Source organism: Oncorhynchus nerka, linkage group LG2, assembly GCF_034236695.1.
Source record: "Oncorhynchus nerka isolate Pitt River linkage group LG2, Oner_Uvic_2.0, whole genome shotgun sequence".
In the NCBI taxonomy this organism is placed as follows: domain Eukaryota; kingdom Metazoa; phylum Chordata; class Actinopteri; order Salmoniformes; family Salmonidae; genus Oncorhynchus; species Oncorhynchus nerka.
This window is the reverse complement of record NC_088397.1, coordinates 49,604,054-49,622,247: the sequence shown is the minus strand read 5'-3', so window position 1 is coordinate 49,622,247 and position 18,194 is coordinate 49,604,054. Positions and strand designations below refer to the sequence as shown.

The 18,194-nt window shown below is 40.5% G+C and overlaps 1 protein-coding gene across 1 annotated transcript in view; it reads left to right on the top strand.

Annotated features, from left to right (window-relative positions):
• Window positions 1-17,119, top strand: part of LOC115136975 (contactin-4-like) — a 29,695-nt gene extending 12,576 nt beyond the window's left edge. Inside the window, exons 11-22 of the mRNA XM_029672929.2 lie at window positions 5,611-5,738; window positions 6,359-6,531; window positions 8,304-8,421; window positions 8,861-9,019; window positions 9,401-9,550; window positions 10,384-10,454; window positions 11,024-11,258; window positions 11,373-11,488; window positions 12,040-12,220; window positions 14,602-14,714; window positions 15,650-15,818; window positions 15,976-17,119. Of these exons, the coding sequence (XP_029528789.1) occupies window positions 5,611-5,738; window positions 6,359-6,531; window positions 8,304-8,421; window positions 8,861-9,019; window positions 9,401-9,550; window positions 10,384-10,454; window positions 11,024-11,258; window positions 11,373-11,488; window positions 12,040-12,220; window positions 14,602-14,714; window positions 15,650-15,818; window positions 15,976-16,061 (1,699 nt within the window). The 3' untranslated portion in view covers window positions 16,062-17,119. The remainder of the gene's footprint in view (window positions 1-5,610; window positions 5,739-6,358; window positions 6,532-8,303; window positions 8,422-8,860; window positions 9,020-9,400; window positions 9,551-10,383; window positions 10,455-11,023; window positions 11,259-11,372; window positions 11,489-12,039; window positions 12,221-14,601; window positions 14,715-15,649; window positions 15,819-15,975) is intronic.
• The last annotated feature ends 1,075 nt before the right edge of the window (window positions 17,120-18,194 follow it).

Genomic DNA, 18,194 nt, shown 5'->3' with positions numbered 1-18,194 from the left:
AAGCAGATAGTTCTTTACGTTTTGTATTTGTTTTGCAGCTCATTGCCCCTCAGGTCATGTTCTCAACGCGCCTCCATCACTCAATGTTTGATATTTTTGTCAATAAATCAGCGCAAAGCACCCTGTGTCAGACATGCTCTCTGGGTCTCAGCTCAGCTGGAGTGAATACGTATTTATTTTTAAGAGCTGCAGTGAAATTGTTTGATTTCTGAGCTTGCAGCTCACAGCCTCTGCGTTTGATTTGCTGTATCAGAAGGTCACGATAGCTAGGAGTTCTCAGCATCATTTATGCATGTGTTTACATTGTGTTCGTTCTAAAATAACGTACAAGCATTAGACACCCCGTGGCCTCTGGTGTTTGTGGAATATGGCAAACAATGAATAGAAACCACTGCTTTGTTATGCGGTTGCTTTTGTGATGTGACGTAAGCCACTTTTTTAATCTAGTTTGTAACACTTTACATAGTTGGGGATTATGTCGCAAATAGATTAAGTCAATAATATCAAAGAGAACACTGGTCCTAGAGCTGGGACGATAAACAGAAAAATGATTGACACCGACCGTACCAACCATTTATCGAGGACATTTTACTGTCATGATAAGTAGCCTATACTAGTGAAATGTGAAGTTTTCAATGAAATACTGTAAGTCTGCTTATATCGGCTACAATGGATAGTTACAATGGATAGTTACAATAGATAGTTACAATGGATAGTTACAATGGATAGCTACAATGGATAGTTACAATGGATAGCTACAATGGATAGTTACAACATTCAAAGTAGTAGTAGTAGTTCTAAGGGTACGGTAATAATTCAAAAGTACACTCTTAGGAAAAAGGGTTCCAACAGGAGTTTGTCTCCATAGGAGAACCCCTTTTTTAACCTTTATTTAACTAGGCAAGTCAGTTAAGAACAAATTATTATTTTCAATGACGGCCTAGGAACAGTGGGTTAACTGCCTTGTTCAGGGGCAGGACGACAGATTTTCATCTTATCAGCTCAGGGATTCGATCTTGCAACATTTCGGTTACTAGTCCAATGCTCTAACCACTGAGCTACCTGCTTATCCATGTAGAACCCTTTGTGGAAGGGGTTCTACATGCAACCCAAAAAAGATCTACCTGGAACCAAAAATGGTTCTTCAAAGTGCTTTCTAATGGGAGGAAGAAGGAAGGAAGAACCCTTTTAGGTTCTAGATAGCACCCTTTAAAGTGTAGGCTAACCGGTGCACATTTGTTATAAACTTATCCTTCCATTTATCGTTATTGTGATATTTCAGTCAATTTATAGAAATATGGAGAGAGAAAAAAATTGCCGAGCTCTTAATGGTCCCTGATTAGTATTTCAGTCATGTGCCTTTCAACCATTGTTGCTCTAGTTCCCTTGGTTTCTCAGTCCATACACCCAGCTACAAGAGAGATGGCTCTCTAGTCCTATCTGCTTTCATTACCTTTTGGAAATGTATTTTAGTGTTTTGATAGGATCTCACACATGATGGATTTTCATGAAATTGATTACATAGAATGATCCTCTGGAGGAAGGATTTTTTACATGTTTTTTTAAACATTTGTATCTAAAAGCATAATTGAGAAATAATTAATCAAATTTGGCATATTTATGCCATTTTGGCCTCGCCCAGGCCTTCTTTAAGTCCATAATGTTTCATCTGTAGGTGCTACAAAGCAGAATTTGGTGGCAAACAAAGCTTTACTGCATGCTCTGTAATAGAGGTCGATCGATTATGATTTTTCAACGCTGATACCGATACCGAATATTGGGGGACCAAAAAAGCCGATACCGATTAATCGGCTGATTAAAAAAAATGTATTTGTAATAATGACAAGTACAACAATACTGAATTAACACTTATTTTAACTTAATATAATACATCAATAAAATCAATTTAGCCTCAAGTAGATAATGAAACATGTTCAATTTGGTTTAAATAATGCAAAAACAAAGTGTTGGAGAGGAACGTAAAAGTGCAATATGTGCTATGTAAGAAAGCTAATGTTTCAGTTCCTTGCTCAGAACATGAGAACATATGAAAGCTGGTGGTTCCTTTTAACATGAGTCTTCAATATTCCCAGGTAAGAAGTTTTAGGTTGTAGTTATTATAGGAATTATAGGACTATTTCCCTCTATACCATTTGTATTTCATTAATCTTTGACTATTGGATGTTCTTATAGGCACTTTAGTATTGCCAGTGCAACAGTATAGCCTCCGTCCCTGTCTTAGCTCCTGACAGGGCTCGAACCAGCAACACAACGACAACAGCCACCACATCGAAGCATCGTTACCCATGCAGAGCAAGGGAAACCACCACCCCAAGGCTCAGAGCAAGTGAAGTTTGAAACGCTATTAGCGCGCGCTAACTAGCCAGCCATTTCACTTCGGTCACACCAGCCTCATCTCGGGAGTTGATAGGTTTGAAGTCATAAACAGCGCAATGCTTGACGCACAACGAAGAGCTGCTGGCAAAACGCACGAAAGTGCTGTTTGAATGAATGTTTACGGGCCTGCTTCTGCCTACCACCGTTCAGTCAGATACTTAGATACTTGTATGCTTGTATGCTCAGTCAGATTATATGCAACACAGGACAGGACACGCTAGATAATATCTAGTAATATCATCAACCATGTGTAGTTAACTAGTGATTATGATTTTATAAGATAAGTTTAATGCTAGCTAGCAACTTACTTTGGCTTACTGCATTTGTGTAACAGGCAGTCAGTCTCCTTGTTGAGTGCAACGAGAGAGAGGCAGGTCATTATGGCGTTGGACTAGTTAACTGTAAGGCTGCAAGATTGGATCCCCCGAGCTGACAAGTTGAAAATCTGGCTTTCTGCCCCTGAATGAGGCAGTTAAACCCACCGTTCCTAGGCCTTCATTGAAAATAAGAAGTGTTCTTAACTGACTTGCCTAGTTAAATAAAAATTAAATAAAGGTGCAGTAAAAAAAATATATTTAAAAAATCGGCACCCAAAAATACCGATTTCCGATTGTTATGAAAACTTGAAATCGGCCCTAATTAATCGGCCATTCCGATTAATCGGTCGACCTCTACTCTGTAATATGAGTAATATTTGCACATACTTCAGAGGTACGCGCAATGCCTTCGGGGGTACGTCAAATAAAAATGTGATTCACATTACTTTTTTATTCACATTTTCAAACAGTCCATTTATATTTTCCAACGGGGCTATACATTTGGGTGATGTACAGCTTGGAAGACATTTTGGACACTACAGTGAAAATGGTTCACTTTGTTAAAGCAAGGCCCCTGAACTCTCCTGTATTTTCTGTGCTATGCAATGATATGGGCAGCGACCATGTAACGCTTTTACATCCAGAAGTGGCGCTGGTTATCAAGGGGCAAAGTATTGACACGTTTTTTTTTCATTGAGAGACAAGCTTAAAGTTCTTTACTGACCAGAATTTTCACTTGTCTGACCGCTTGCATGATGACAAGCTTCTCACACAACTGGCCTATCCGGCTGATGTTTTTTCTCGCCTGAATGATCTGAATCTGGGATTACAGGGACCCTCCGCCACTATATTCAATGTGCAGGACAAAATTGAGGCTATGATTAAGAAGTTGGAGCTCATCTCTCTCTGCATTAACAAGGACAACACACTGGTCTTTCCATTATTGTATGATTTTTTGTGTGCAAATGAACTCAAGCTTACCGACAATGTCAAATGTGATATAGCGAAGCACCTGAGTGAGCAGGTACTTTCCCGAAAAGGATGACACAAACAACTGGATTCATTATCCCTTTCATGTCCTGTCTCCAGTCCACTTACCAATATCTGAACAAGAGAGCCTCAGCGAAATTGCAACAAGCGGTTCTGTAAAAATTGAATTTAATCAGAAGCCACTGCCAGGTTTCTGGATTGGGCTGCGCTCAGAGTATCCTGCCTTGGTAAATCGCACTGTTAAGACACTGATGCCCTTTGCAACCACGTATCTATGTGAGAGTCTCGGAGTTCTCGGCCCTCACTAGCATAAAAAAACTAAATACAAACACAGACTGTCGGTGGAAAATAATTTAAGACTGAGACTCTCTCCAATACAAACCAACATTGCAGAGTTATGTGCAACCTTTCAAGCACACCCTGCTCATTAACCTGTGGTGAATTATTCACAATTTTCGATGAACAAATAAGGTTTATATGTAAGATAGTTAAATAAAGAGCAAAATTATTGATTATTATTATGTTATTACTATTATTCCCATGAGCCGGGTTGTGACAAAAACTCACACTCATTCTTATGTTTAATAAATGTATCGTATAGTGTGTGTGTGTAAGCAGGCTTACAATGATGGTGCTAGAGGGGGTGCTAGAGGGGGTACGCAGCTGGAGGTTGAATATTTGAAGGGGTACGGGACTATAAAAAGTTTGTTTTTAAGCCTTGAGACAATTGAGAATGTGTGCCATTCAGAGGGTAAATGGGTAAGATGAAGTGTATATATCTATTTTTATAACCTTTATTTAACTAGGCAAGTCAAATATGAACAAATTCCTATTTTACAATGACTGCCTACCCAGGACAAACCCTCCTCTAACCCGGGCAACGCTGGGCTAATTGTGCGCCTTCCTATGGAACTCCCGATCACAGCCGGTTGAGATACAGCTTGGGATCGAACCACAGTCTGTAGTGACACCTCTAGCATGGAGATGCAGTGCCTTAGACCGCTGCGCCACTCAGGAGCCTTATATTTAAGTTGCTTTGCACGGGGTATGGTAGTAGGTGCCTGGCGCACTAGGTATGAGTGTGTCCAGAACTGCAGCGCTCCTGGGTTTTTCACACTCAACAGTTTCCTGTGTGTATCAGGAATGGTCCACCACCCGAACAATGTCTGGCCAACTTGACAAATCTGTGGGAAGCATTGGGGTCAACACAGGCCAGCATCCCCTGTGGAATTCCTTCGACACCTTATAGAATCTATGGCCCTGACGAATTGAGGCTGTTCCGACGGGAAAAGGGGGTGCAACTCAATATTAGGAAGGTGTTCCTAATGTTTCGTACACTCAGCGTACGCCAACATCCCTCCAACGGACCATTCTACGGATTGTATTTTGTGAGCATTTCTAAAACCATGGTCTTTTTTTGTCCTGGTTACGTGAGGAATCACTCACATGTTGTATAACGATAAGGCAGCAGGTAAAGATTCCCATTAGTGAATCATCTCTCCCCGTTATGCTGCTCTCTTCTCCTTCCCCTGTCCTCATTTTGGCCTTAGTGTCCCGCTGTGTATCCTATTAAAATACGCATTTAATCTTTTGTGCTGTCAATAGCATGGCGACCCTACAGCAAATCTGTTCTGCTTCAACTAAGATAATTGCTCTCTGCAAATGTGCTTGTAGAGAATTCAATCTTCCAGATAATTACGTTTTTATTCATGAAATAGTTGTCATTCAAACTACAGCATGGATATATCGGAATGGATGTGATATGAAAGTATTGATATAATTGTATGCTTATCCTCATTTATCAATCACTAATATAGTATTTCGAATCCCTATATAACCCAGTGAGGGCTATCAAATCATTATTGATCCTGATAACAACAGCTGTCTGTTCTTTCATTCTTGTCAGACGGACCATCATGGGGGATGGAACTCTCCGTATCAGCAACATCAGCGAATCAGACGGAGGGAGGTACACCTGTGTGGCCAGGAACCCCTTTGGGACATCAAGCAGTACTGGTACTCTGGTGGTGAAAGGTACTTTTCCGGACACAGATTTCACTACCTTTTAAGCAGATGGTTTAAACCTGTTTAGAGAAAGAAAGAAAAAATACTAAGCCAAGCATGAAATTGATAATGAAATGTATAGTTGTTTTATGTTCCTGCTGGTTTGACAGAAACATAACTCATCCTTGGTTTTGTCAGCTGTGAGTTATTGGTCACACAGCGGAGGGTAGAAAATCCCTATATCTATAGTAGTGAGGAGAGAGATGTTCTGTTCCATCCAAGTCAGACATTGCATGTTAATTTTAAAAGAACTGCTGCGGCATATTTCAATGTGGCTGTTCTAATAACTGATGGTTCTACATGGATTATTCATTTTTTTCCCCTTAATTTGACACCATGATTGCATTTAGTTGAATTATTCAGTCTCAAGACTATATCAATAAAACATCATGAAAAAAAACATGTAATAGGATTGAGAGGAAGACACTTCCCAATGGGAGCAATTTAAGATCAATTTGTTACATTAGTAGTAGGGGAGGCTGCCACTGCATTGAAACATCTTGTCTAAAGTACATTTTGTCCAGCAGCAGGTTTATATTCATATTCAAGGTAAACATGCTGTGTGTTTGTTTTTCTGTATTCTCAAATAGAGCCGACCAAGATAACAGTTCCACCGCTGAGTGTGGATGCCACTGTGGGAGAGAGCATCGTGTTGCCATGTGAAGTGTCTGGAGACTCCTCCCTGGATCCCACCTTTAAGTGGTTCTTCAACGGCAAGCTCATCGATTTCAACAGACAGGACCACTTTGAGATGATAGGAGTGGTATGTACCGTCTACCTGTACTGTACAGGAGACAGCACACAGTAGTCTCTTCTCACAAGCTTCATAGCTTGGACAGTAAAAAGCAACACCTTATATGAACATGTTAGAATATTTACAACCTCCGCACACAAGCACCCTGAATTGTACAGTATCATTACACCAACACCTACAGTACGTTCAGAAAGTATTCACACCCCTTGACTTTTTCCACATTTTCTTGTGTTACATTTCAAATGTATTAAATTGAGATTTGGTGTCACTGGCCAACACACAATACCCCATAATGTCAAAGTGGAATGAAGTTTTCACACATTTTTACAAATTAATAAAAAAGGAAAGCTGAAATGTCTTGAGTCAATAAGTATTCCACCTCTTTGTTATGCCAAGTCTTAATACATTCAGGAGTAAATATTTGCCTAACAAGTCACATAAGTTGCACGGACTCACTCTGTGTGCAATAATAGTGCTTAACATTCTTTTTGAATGACTACCTCGTCTCTGTACCTCACACATACAATTATCTGTACGGTCCCTCAGTCGAGCAGTGAATTTCAAACAGAAATGTAACCACAAAGACCAGGGAGTTTTTCCAGTGCCTCGCAAAGAAGGGCACCTATTGGTAGATGGGTAATCATGTTATGGGTATGCTTGTTATTGGCTAGAACTAGAGTTTTTTAGGATAAAATAAACAGAATAGAGGTAAGAACAGGAAAAATCCTAGAGGAAAACCTGGTTCAAACTGCTTTCCAACAGACACTGGGAGGCAAATTCACCTTTCAGCAGGACAATAACCTAAAACACAAGGCCAAACATACACTGGAGTTGCTTACCAAGACAACATTGAATTGTTCCTAAGTGGCCTAGTTACAATTTAGAATTAAATCGGCTTGAAAATCTATTGCTGTATAGTAATGATCAAAAACCAATTTGACAGAACTTGAAGAATAAAACAAAATTGTAATGTGCAAATATTAAACAATCCAGGTGTGCGAAGCTTAGAGACTTACCAGAAAGACTCCTAGCTGTAATCGCTGCCAAAGGTGATTGTAACATGTATTGACTTAGCGGGGTGAATATTTTTGTGTTTCATTTTCAATAAATTTTGCAAACATTTCTAAAAACATGTTTTCACTTTGTCATTATGGGGTATTGTGTGTAGATGGGTGAGAAAAACAAATATTTAATCCATTTTGAATCCCGACTGTAACACATCAGAATGTGAAATAAGTCAAGGGGTATGAATACTTTCTGAAGGCACTGTTCATCTCAGACAAGACTAAGGCATTTAACATGGAGACCTGGCCAGGTAAAACCTGTGGACATGAAGATTAAAACAACCAGTCTGTTGCTGATCTTATGAGTAAATCACCTGACACTCCAGTGAACAAAGGCACACAAATCTGTCTGCCTACAGGATTTATCCTCTGGTCTGCTGAGCACACAAAGACCCTGCACTAAAACGGCCTGTATAACACTGACATTTTCACTGTGAGCATCATTTGGCAGAGCTCTTAAACTTCAGGAAGTGTTTTTTGTTTTTAACACAAGGAGTGTTGAAATCAGTGTCACTCCAATGTTCCTACCTGCTCTTTTCTCTCACTGCTTACTGCAAAAGCATACTTGGGATAAAAAAAAAATCTATCATAATGTATACTGTATAAGTGGTACGAAAGGTGCTACACAGCTGGAAAACAATATACATTGAATGACTGTATTTTGAGACACTAGTATTGTTGATAAATTGCACACTTTTTCTGTTCTATTGTCATCAGGGATCAGCTGGTGATCTGATGGTCAGGAATATTCAGCTAAAGCATTCTGGGAAGTATGTGTGCATGGTACACACTGTGGTGGACAGTGTCTCAGCAGCAGCCCACCTGATTGTTAGAGGTATGCACGCACTTCCTCCCTGTGATGATACTTTGGTTTACTGGCATACTGTAGCACCCATAGAGATATACCATATCTAGGGTAGCACTCATCTAAAGAGGAATTAGACAACCTCAGACATGATCACCCGTTCTATTAATTCCCTTTACTTCAGCCAACTATTCTGGGTGACATTCATTCAGTGTTAAATAATGACTACAGGAGCATCTGAAAATCAATGCATAAATTTTCCTCTTCTCCTTCGTTTTTGAATCCTTTTGTATTTCCCCTCATCAACGGAAGGATCTTTATCTCTGCTGTGTGAAATATTAAATGTCTCTCTCTTTTGTGGGCAGACTGCTCTAACCTTGCCATCCTTTTTTTGGCTGACACAATAGAACTATTTGACAGTGGTTGTCCTTGTCTCCCTGTTCTGTGCCTGTGCTGCTGGTTATTTCAGGGCCTCCCGGTGCCCCAGAGGGCCTTATTGTGGGGGAAATCACTGACTCCACTGCCCAGCTCTCCTGGGAGTCTGGGCCTGACCACCACAGCCCTGTCACCACATACAGCATCCAGGCCAGGACCCCCTTCTCCATAGGCTGGCAGGCCGTCAGGACAGGTAGCTACAATGCCAGCCCATCCCTCACAGACACTGTTTACAGATGTAGGATCTTAATTTGATCACCCTGTTGCAGGAGAACGTTCTTGCAATGCAGGAAATGTAGAACGTGTAGTGTATTTAAGGTTTAAAAAGGCTTCTGATGTTTGTAATTTCCCCTTTAAAATGTCTGTACTATCAGAATACTGTGGGAATAGTCATCTTTGGGGATGAATGATGTGAACAGGAGTATTTATCTTTAATCATTCGTTATCTTGGGGGCCTTCTTGGATAAGTTATATTGACATTAATTGTATCACAGGCAGTCTTTGATAACATGAATGTGTTTTGTTGGTGGATGAGAATCAATATGTATTTAAATTCTAAATTCTTTAATCCTAGTTCCTGATTCTGTGCCTGGACAGATGTTTCATGCAACGGTGATAGATTTGAACCCCTGGGTGGATTACGAATTCAGGGTGGTGGCTAGCAACAATGTGGGTGTTGGAGAGCCCAGCATGCAATCCAAGCAGATTCGAACAAAAGCGGCAGGTACATTCTCATTTCTCTTTTTCCTCTTGTGGTGAATCTATCAACCCCACGGTGGAAATGTAATTTAACGGTCTGATTAGTTTCATTTTGCATGGAGTGTTCCGTTCAGCCCCTGATGAATTTCACCATGTAGAACCCACATACACTTTTCACGCCAGTCCACTGGTTATTGTGCCTTTCTCATCGCTAATTACGTGTAATGAAGACAGAATCAGCTTCTGTTCCAATTTGACTGACACAGAGACAGATGTTAATAATTGACCTAATAGGAAAAGAAAGTGAGAGATAATTTATTTGTGTGTTTAGGCCACGTGGCCTATCTATCCATGTGGATATTGACACTCGAAACTTTTGCTTGTCAGATTAGAACTACTCGAGCAGGAGGCATCATACCTTTTATAGCATTCCGACGCTGTTCACATCAGCACTCAGGAATTTCTGCCATGATTAATTCATGTCAGCAACATCAACAGGAGCCGTGTGAAATACCCACGCCTGCCATAAGGCAATGACTTGAAAGTGTCTATTCTGAGTGGGTTAGCAGAGTGCTTCCGCCTGGCCCACTGAATCACAAGGGAAGAGTATTCCTGCAGTGCGATACACTGTAGTAACAGCAGTAGCGTGCACTGGCGCTCGTGCCAGTATCAACCCTAATTTAATTACATCAAAAAGCTAAGCCTTTGCTTTGAAACCGTACAAGGATGAGGGGCACTATGATAGTGACATCAAGGCTTCCGTAGGGTTTCGGAGTAGTAGGGATTCAAATACATGCCTTTGCTCCGAGGAATACACAAACTTATGTTGGACACTGTTGTTGTTTTTTGTCCATCCAGTTCCTGAAGTAGCACCAGGTAATGTGAGTGGAGGAGGAGGAAGGCGGGGAGAACTGGTTATCCAATGGGAGGTAAGCTTGCTGATCATCACGGACTTATAGAATACATCTTTATTATGACAGATCAGTGTTCTTTCCTTTTTAAAATTATTTATTTGTTTTTCCTTGTATGTCAAGGACAATTACAAGATACAATACCTACAAATGTGTACATTTCAAATCACTCTTCTGACATGAATGGGGTTTTGACAGAATTCTCTACGGCGATGCGACTTCAATTAAATGGGTTTAAATTAAAAGAAGAGCTGTCTTGCCTAGCTATTTGCCTGTTCCAAATGGCTCCCCTGGTGTGTAAATCAAAATGCAGATGCAGAGATGGTGGAAATTGTTTGTGCATAAATCTAGGACGATGTCTCAGAATGGATGTTTCTGTGGGTTTCTTAAAGGGAATGAACTTATCATGCAGAATGTGTATATACTGTGTATATCTTTGGATATAATGCATTATGTTGGGGTTGTGGTATTTCACTGTTCAGAATTTGACACTTCCAGTTGAGGTAGTAATTTGATATTCAGTTCAACCAATGGGAAGGGATAAGAATTGCTACAATTTATGCAGTCAAATTGTCTCTGTCTCATAGCCAATACCAGAGGAGCTACAGAGTGGAGAGGAATTTGGATACGTTGTGGCTTTTCGTCCTCTTGGTACAAGCACATGGAAGCAGACTGTGCTGGCTTCACCTGATGCATCAAGATACACCTTCAGGAACGACAGCGTCCCTCCCCTCTCCCAATTTGAGGTGAAAGTTGGAGTCTACAACAACAAAGGAGAAGGCCCGTCTAGCCATGTGGTTGTAGTGTATTCCGCAGAGGAAGGTTAGTTATTTTGACTATTTCTCAAGATGCTGATGAAATGGAAGCTTTGGGTTAGTTTGACTTGAATGTTTACCATTCTCGATAATGTCCTTGGTCTAAATTTGTCATGCTTAGAGCCCTCTGAACCCCCGTCCAGAGTGTGGACCCGGACGCTGTCAGCCTCTGAAATCGAGGTGTACTGGGAACCCATTACCCAGACAGCCATCAGTTGGAAGATCATTGGATATGAGGTATGAAAAATATCCAAAGAATCATGATGCTGGTAGAGAGCAGAAAACAGCATGATAGATACAGTATTATCCTCACGATGATTGACTCAGCAGTAGGTTGGCATGCATTTAAATAGAACTGCCAATGGCAAAAACGTGACATTTCCCCTCCCCCGAAAAATACCTTGGGATACAAAGGTATATTTCTCACCATCTAATCTAGAGTGAAGAGGTCTGTCCACAGCTATTCCAGTCTCCCAAGGAGCCTAATACGCTGGCTGCTTCCCTGCCTGAGTAGTGTTCTATAAATCACCCCTCACAAGTGTGAACATCATATATCAATTTCCTCCACAACCAACACTGTCCCTAATGACGGAACACCCTGAGGATCCTTGCCCATTTTCCCCATAGTATATAGCCCAGAACTGTCTGGCTGTAGAGAAGGCCCAGGTTGCTTGACCCCCATTGTGAACCTGGTTATCAGGTCCACAAACAACGGTGCTGGACGTGTCTCTAATCCTGTTTTAATGCTGTCGGGAGGTCTGGAATAACCTTCATGTCTTTGGTTCCAGGTCCTTTGTTGGGAGGAGGGGATGCAAGAGAGTGATGCTGAGATGGTGAGGGTCACAGACCCTGCAGCCCTTCTCTCTGGGCTCAAGGGCAGTACTGTGTATCTGATCTCAGTCAGGGCCCAGAACAGCGCTGGAGCAGGGCCTTCTAGCCCCGCAGTCAACGTCACCACCAAGAAACCACGTGAGTATTCTCTAAGATGGAACAGTTGTCACATGCAATTTGAGCATTTTTCTCTCCACAAGTTTGCTTTCACGTATATGAAGCCTGTATATCCAGCAGAGGTTAACATGAATGGCATTGTGGTGGAATGCAGCAGTATACAGTACAACTTCCATGGCTTTAAAGCCTCTGTGAATACTCTACATCAACAGCACTGCTGAGACAAAACATCATCATCTGGGTAAAGCTTTGACTGCATGTTAACTGCAAGACTAGCGAATGGAATTGGATTATGTCATACCTACAAACATGTGAATTAGCAGTGTAGTGGCCAGAAATGTTTTTATGTGTATATTATACATCACGTGCGACTAATAAGACTATGCGATTGGCCTATTTAAATGTTTATCTGACTCCATAAAGATTATTAGCAATATGCGAGAGTTGAGTTACAGTAATAGGCAAATGAAGGAAGGTCCGAGACTGGATTCCAAATACAAGTGTATTTAACTACTTTGTAAAATGAATGGATTCACATTCAAGGCATAACGCTTACGTTACAAGACATTAACAAGCATTACAAGGCATTATTCTAAGCATGGTCAGTGAGAGAGACAGAAATCATAGCCTGAAAGGCCATGCCCCAAAAGTCCATGGTGTGGAGAGAGAAAGAAAGAATGTGTCTCACCACAGGTCAGGAACAAATAGGAGATAGAAAAATTAATATTTAATCTTCCATAAGCATCTGAGTTGTTTGGATTCAAAACCTGATTTGTTGACCAATAGTATTACTGTAAAGTTAACCTCCAATCAGATATCAGACCTTCATGATGTAGCCTCTGCTTCTTAGAGGTGAGACAATTGGGGTTGGCAAGACCAACACAGAGAATGCTACAGTTTTAAGGCAACACAGAGCACATTCTTGCATACAGTTGATAAGAAGAGTCACTTCTGGGGTTTTTTAATAAATAAAAAATGGGTGATAAGATGCTGTTTACCTTGACAACTCAGGGAGAGGAGGCGTGTTTATGAGCTTATCAGAGTAAGATGCAATTATTCAACTACTAACTCTATCACAAAGCAATCAGCTATCCCACCTTCTTGTGTTATCTTCTATCTTCTAGACCCACTGGGCGCAGACGTCAGTTCAACATCTATTCCACGTTGGTGACGTGGAAATAGGGCTTGGGCAGTATACCATATTTTACTATATACCGGTATTGATGCACAGACCGGTTTGGGTTTTTACTTTACCTTCTATAACGGGATTTAAATGTTTGCAAATTAGGTGATGATGTCATTTAGCGACTTATAGCGACTTTTAGGACAGCCAATAGCTACTTTCCTTACTGAGGAGTTGGCAACACTGATCGTTACTCAAGGAGCGCAAATGTTGTTCCTCGACCACGAGAAACTTGCGTTCAGTCTGCATGGTCAATGCAGCACATGCAACAATGTTGATGATTATGATGCCGTTTTCACTTTGCTTCTTAATATAAATACACTAGCATTCTATAATTACATTGTTAGTTTATGTTTCTTACATCTGCAAACAGCTAGTTTGTATTTTTTTAGCAAGTTTGGCCTACATCTTGTTAGCTGCTAATCGCTAGTTAGCTGTCTATCTAGCTAGCTAGCTAATAAATGTACTGAGTCAGAGCAAACGTAATTAGCTAAACAGCCTGATAATACCAGTGATGGTGTAGACTTAAATCATGTAAAGCATGTTGTTTGTGCAACAGTATCTTACAAATCAAAGAGGAATACGCAAAGCATGAATATGAGAACATGCAATGAATCCAAAGATTACAGGGTCCCCTATGAGACATATGATCAACAGTTTGGTTCCTACCCTGTTACAATAACTCCTCCCTGGCATCTACGTTCAGCGTCATGTCAAACAACACTATGCAAAGTGCCTATAGAATTAGAATAATCATTCTATTTCCATGGAACCAACAGTTCACCCAAGTGTTTTGCACAAAATCGCAAGTCAAATCGCAATTGCAACATCTCAAATGAGCGCAGGAAATGCAAAAGTTTAATCGAACAGTATAAAACAAGTAGAATGGATAAAGACCCATTGAAATCACTTAGAATGTATGTGTTGCCACCCTAGGATCCTGCACTACCCATAAAGCAAACATAGAACTATTGTTATTCCAAAACATAAAATACCGTGCATTTTTTTAGAGATACCTTGATACGATATTTTGGCCATATCGCCCATCCCTACATGGAAACAACATTGGTTCAACCAGTGTGTGCCCAGTGGGTAGTTCCTTCAAACAGCAGTGATTATGGGGATGTTTAATGTGAGAAAGTAATTTTGAAGTAATTTCAGCTATTGACAGAATTGTACGTGATTAATTTGTGTGGCTTTATGATTGCATATCTTTCAGCACCAAGTCAACCTCCAGGGAATATTGAGTGGAACTTGACAAACTCCAAGATCTTTTTGAGTTGGGAACATGTCAAGGCAATGGGAAATGAGTCTGAGGTGACAGGATACAAGGTGAGTGTTGTCAGTGTAATAGCAGGATCTTTGAAAACTAGGAAACAAATGCAGTTTGTTGGTTTACCTCAACAGCTGTCTTATCTATTAATGTCTCCCTGGTCGCAGTGGAAGTATAAACCTCAGCACTTCCAGTGTCACATATGGATTGTCCATGCAAAATTGTGTGGACAATCCGTGCAAAATTAAAAAGACGGTTCCTGGTGTTATGACACAAAACAAATCTGTTTCTCCATTGTTCTGGGTTTCCACTGAGTATGTTTGACTGAAGGTCTGCCAAGTTCTGATATGGAAACACACAAAATGTGTCCTGGTGGATAGCTGTTGAGGCAACACTTTCCCTAATGGCGTCCCTAATGGTGGAACGCCCGGAGGATCCATTCTTTCCTGCCTTTTGATCCCTCTGAATGTTCAGTAGTAAAAAGTGTTTGAACCTGCGTAACAGGAAGCGTTTCATGTCATCTTGAGTATCTGAACTCTGAGAGCATTCAGCAGAGGATTATGACTCAGAAAAGGTCCTGGTTTCTTTTAAAGTATTCATTTACAATGGAGCACCTTTCGCTAATTGATTGATCTGATATGGCTCAGAGATATGAAAGAGAAGGTGAGGAAGCAGCTGAGTGCCTGTGAAGCTTCACACTCAGACACTAGCCTCCATGGAGCGCCACGGGGGCCACACTAGCACCTCACACTATAATTTGCAATTCATGTCATCCTCTGGAAAGGGGCTTCTGAAAAATACAAATACAATTTCTTAAGACTATTTGGCTGCACAAAAAAATACTTTTGTATTTTTTCCAAAAAAATAGCTCCTCAAAAACAATACAGTGGCATTATCCAAAAACGACTAATTTCTCATTTATGTCAAACTACTGTGTCACTTAAATTTGTATTATTGATATCAGATACCATGATATTCCCTCTCCCGTCTCTAGGTGCTGTACCGTCAGAACTGGCTTGGGAAGACCAGCGTTGTGGAGACCAACAGGACCAGCATGGCACTGCAGGTCCCCTCTGGTGAGGACTACCTCATTGAGATCAAAGCCCTGAGTGATGGAGGGGATGGCAGCAGCAGTGGCCCCATCAGGATACCAAAGATGTCCAGTAAGAGAGAACTGTTTTTGTCTTTCACCATTCACAGTATTCACTTTTGCTACAATCGATTCAAGGTTTCCAGAGTGCCTTCAACAAAATTCTGTCTCATAACGATGAATCCCACAGGTACTATGTGTTTGTTGATGAGTGTTTTTCTCTTTTTCAGGTCTTAACTCAAACGGCCATTTCAGCTCAGCTCCATGCAATATTTGTGCAGTTATGTTTTTTATACTTTCAAAGTTGACTTTATAAGACTTAAACATGTATTGCCTTTCATGAACTCTAGCTTTCAGAGTCAAGTACTCAGCAAAGGATGTGTTTTACGTGTACTTTTCACTTCTCAAGAATGTGAAATCAACAGCTAACTATTTAGAGTATTCAGCGCAGCTGCATTGCCTTACTGTATGCATTTTTTTAAATTCATTTGTCAACCAAGCTTTTGAGTGTTTTATGTCTAGATTTTATGCCGAAAGGATAGGCTTTTACATATGAGAAGATTGTCAATCCTTAGAACAATCTACATGAGATATTTATATGGCGGAAATATGAAAGTAATCAAATGAAAGCGCAAACATACCCCTTAATGATGTTTGTTATGTCCCTCAGTAATTACAAATCAAAATGTTTAGTTCCCCCCCATGGCTGTGTCGAGCTTCTGTTTAGAATGACATGATGTCCTTTTCTAATGGTAGAGATACAGTACCTTGCCTATGTGTGCCTCATCCCTGTGTTTTGTTGTGACCTGTTTGTTTGTTATTGTAAATGTTCTGTAAGAATGAGTCAACGGTGGGAACGACCATGGTTCACTCCGAGGTTGTCCTTTAATTCCTTAATGAAGCACAGTGACAGTATGATCCGTCTGGTGGCCATCAACATTCCGCCGATTCCGGGGAAGAACATCCACATATGCTATCGTCAACATTTAACAGTATCGAAGGGCGGCGCACAATTGGCCCAGCGTCGCCCGGGTCAGGGGAGGGTTTGGGTAGGCCGTCATTGTAAATAAGAATTTGTTCTTAACTGACTTGACTAGTTAAATAAAGGTTCAATAAAAATATGACCACCACAGACATCTTGGATCAATATGCAGAACTATACAGAAAAACATGTTCATGTGCATTGATACAGTACCTGGGGAAGATTTTCTCAAAACATTTTCGATGAATTCAACTCTTTCTCCATGGTTCTTAAATCAAGATAGTTCAAGTTGTGGCTGAGTTGTGCTTGATAGGTGTTGCATAACTGTTTTAATACTATTGTATTAACAAACGAAATGTATCTCTGTGAGATGTAATTGAAAATGAATAAAATGTTTCAAATTGAAATGTCTATTTTTAAATGTGTTTCATTCCAGGTGTGTGTGTGCCCTTTTGAAAGTGCCAGGGAGAATGACAACCATCATTCACAGGAGTCAGTGTGACACCCTTTTCTGCACTAATGGTTACCATTCAGTTACCATGAACATGTAGCTCACAACACTGACAGACAGCAATGGTTGCTGTGTTTTCCCTTGCCAAGTTTTTTTTTAACACAATCAACATTTAACTGAATGCTTTGGTCCTTGCTCAGCATAACATTTACAAATACAAATCCTGCAGTGTCTGTTCGTGCATGCAATTTAGATTGGTTTAATCAGAATTGAATTACCTGATTTTGATTTGATGCACTGCAACTTGCAGTGGACACTGACCCTACTAATGAAAGTGGCAGTTGCACCCACAAAACGTTGTCCAGTGCTTTCCAGAGTGCTCCCCCCCCCCCCCCCCCCCCAACACGTCATGATTACATAATGGTTTAGAGGACATTAGGGTTAACTGCTATGTCAATCGAGAATATCACTGAACCTTACTTGGGTTAGACCAGAACATATTGCTTACCTTCATGCTCTTGCTAATATTGCCCTATTATCAGATGCACTGATGTCAAAACATTGAGAAGTATCAAGAGGAAATAATGTCTCCCTTCATGCTAACCCAGGGTGGTATTTGTAAGCAGCTCAATACTGCTGAACGTATGGGTATTGTGTGGATATACCTTCCCCACATGAAACAAATATCCTGCTTCCAATCTATATGGTTGCCTGGAGACAATCCATTCAAAGTCTTGTGCACAATGATGGTTAATTATCAATAACTCAAGGTTAACCTCTCATGAATACAGAAATGATTGATTATTTTTCAGATACAGGAAAATCAACCTTCAAAATGTTCCATTTTTTCAGAGGTCAGGTCCCCTGTATGAACTCTGTTGAACACTACACTGCTACCATATGATTGAAGGCTCTCGTAATTTTTTTCCAATTAGAACAACTTTCTCAGAAAACAAATTGACTTGCAACAAGCAATTAGAATGGTAAATTCAGAGGTAAACATTCAGTAATCGGAA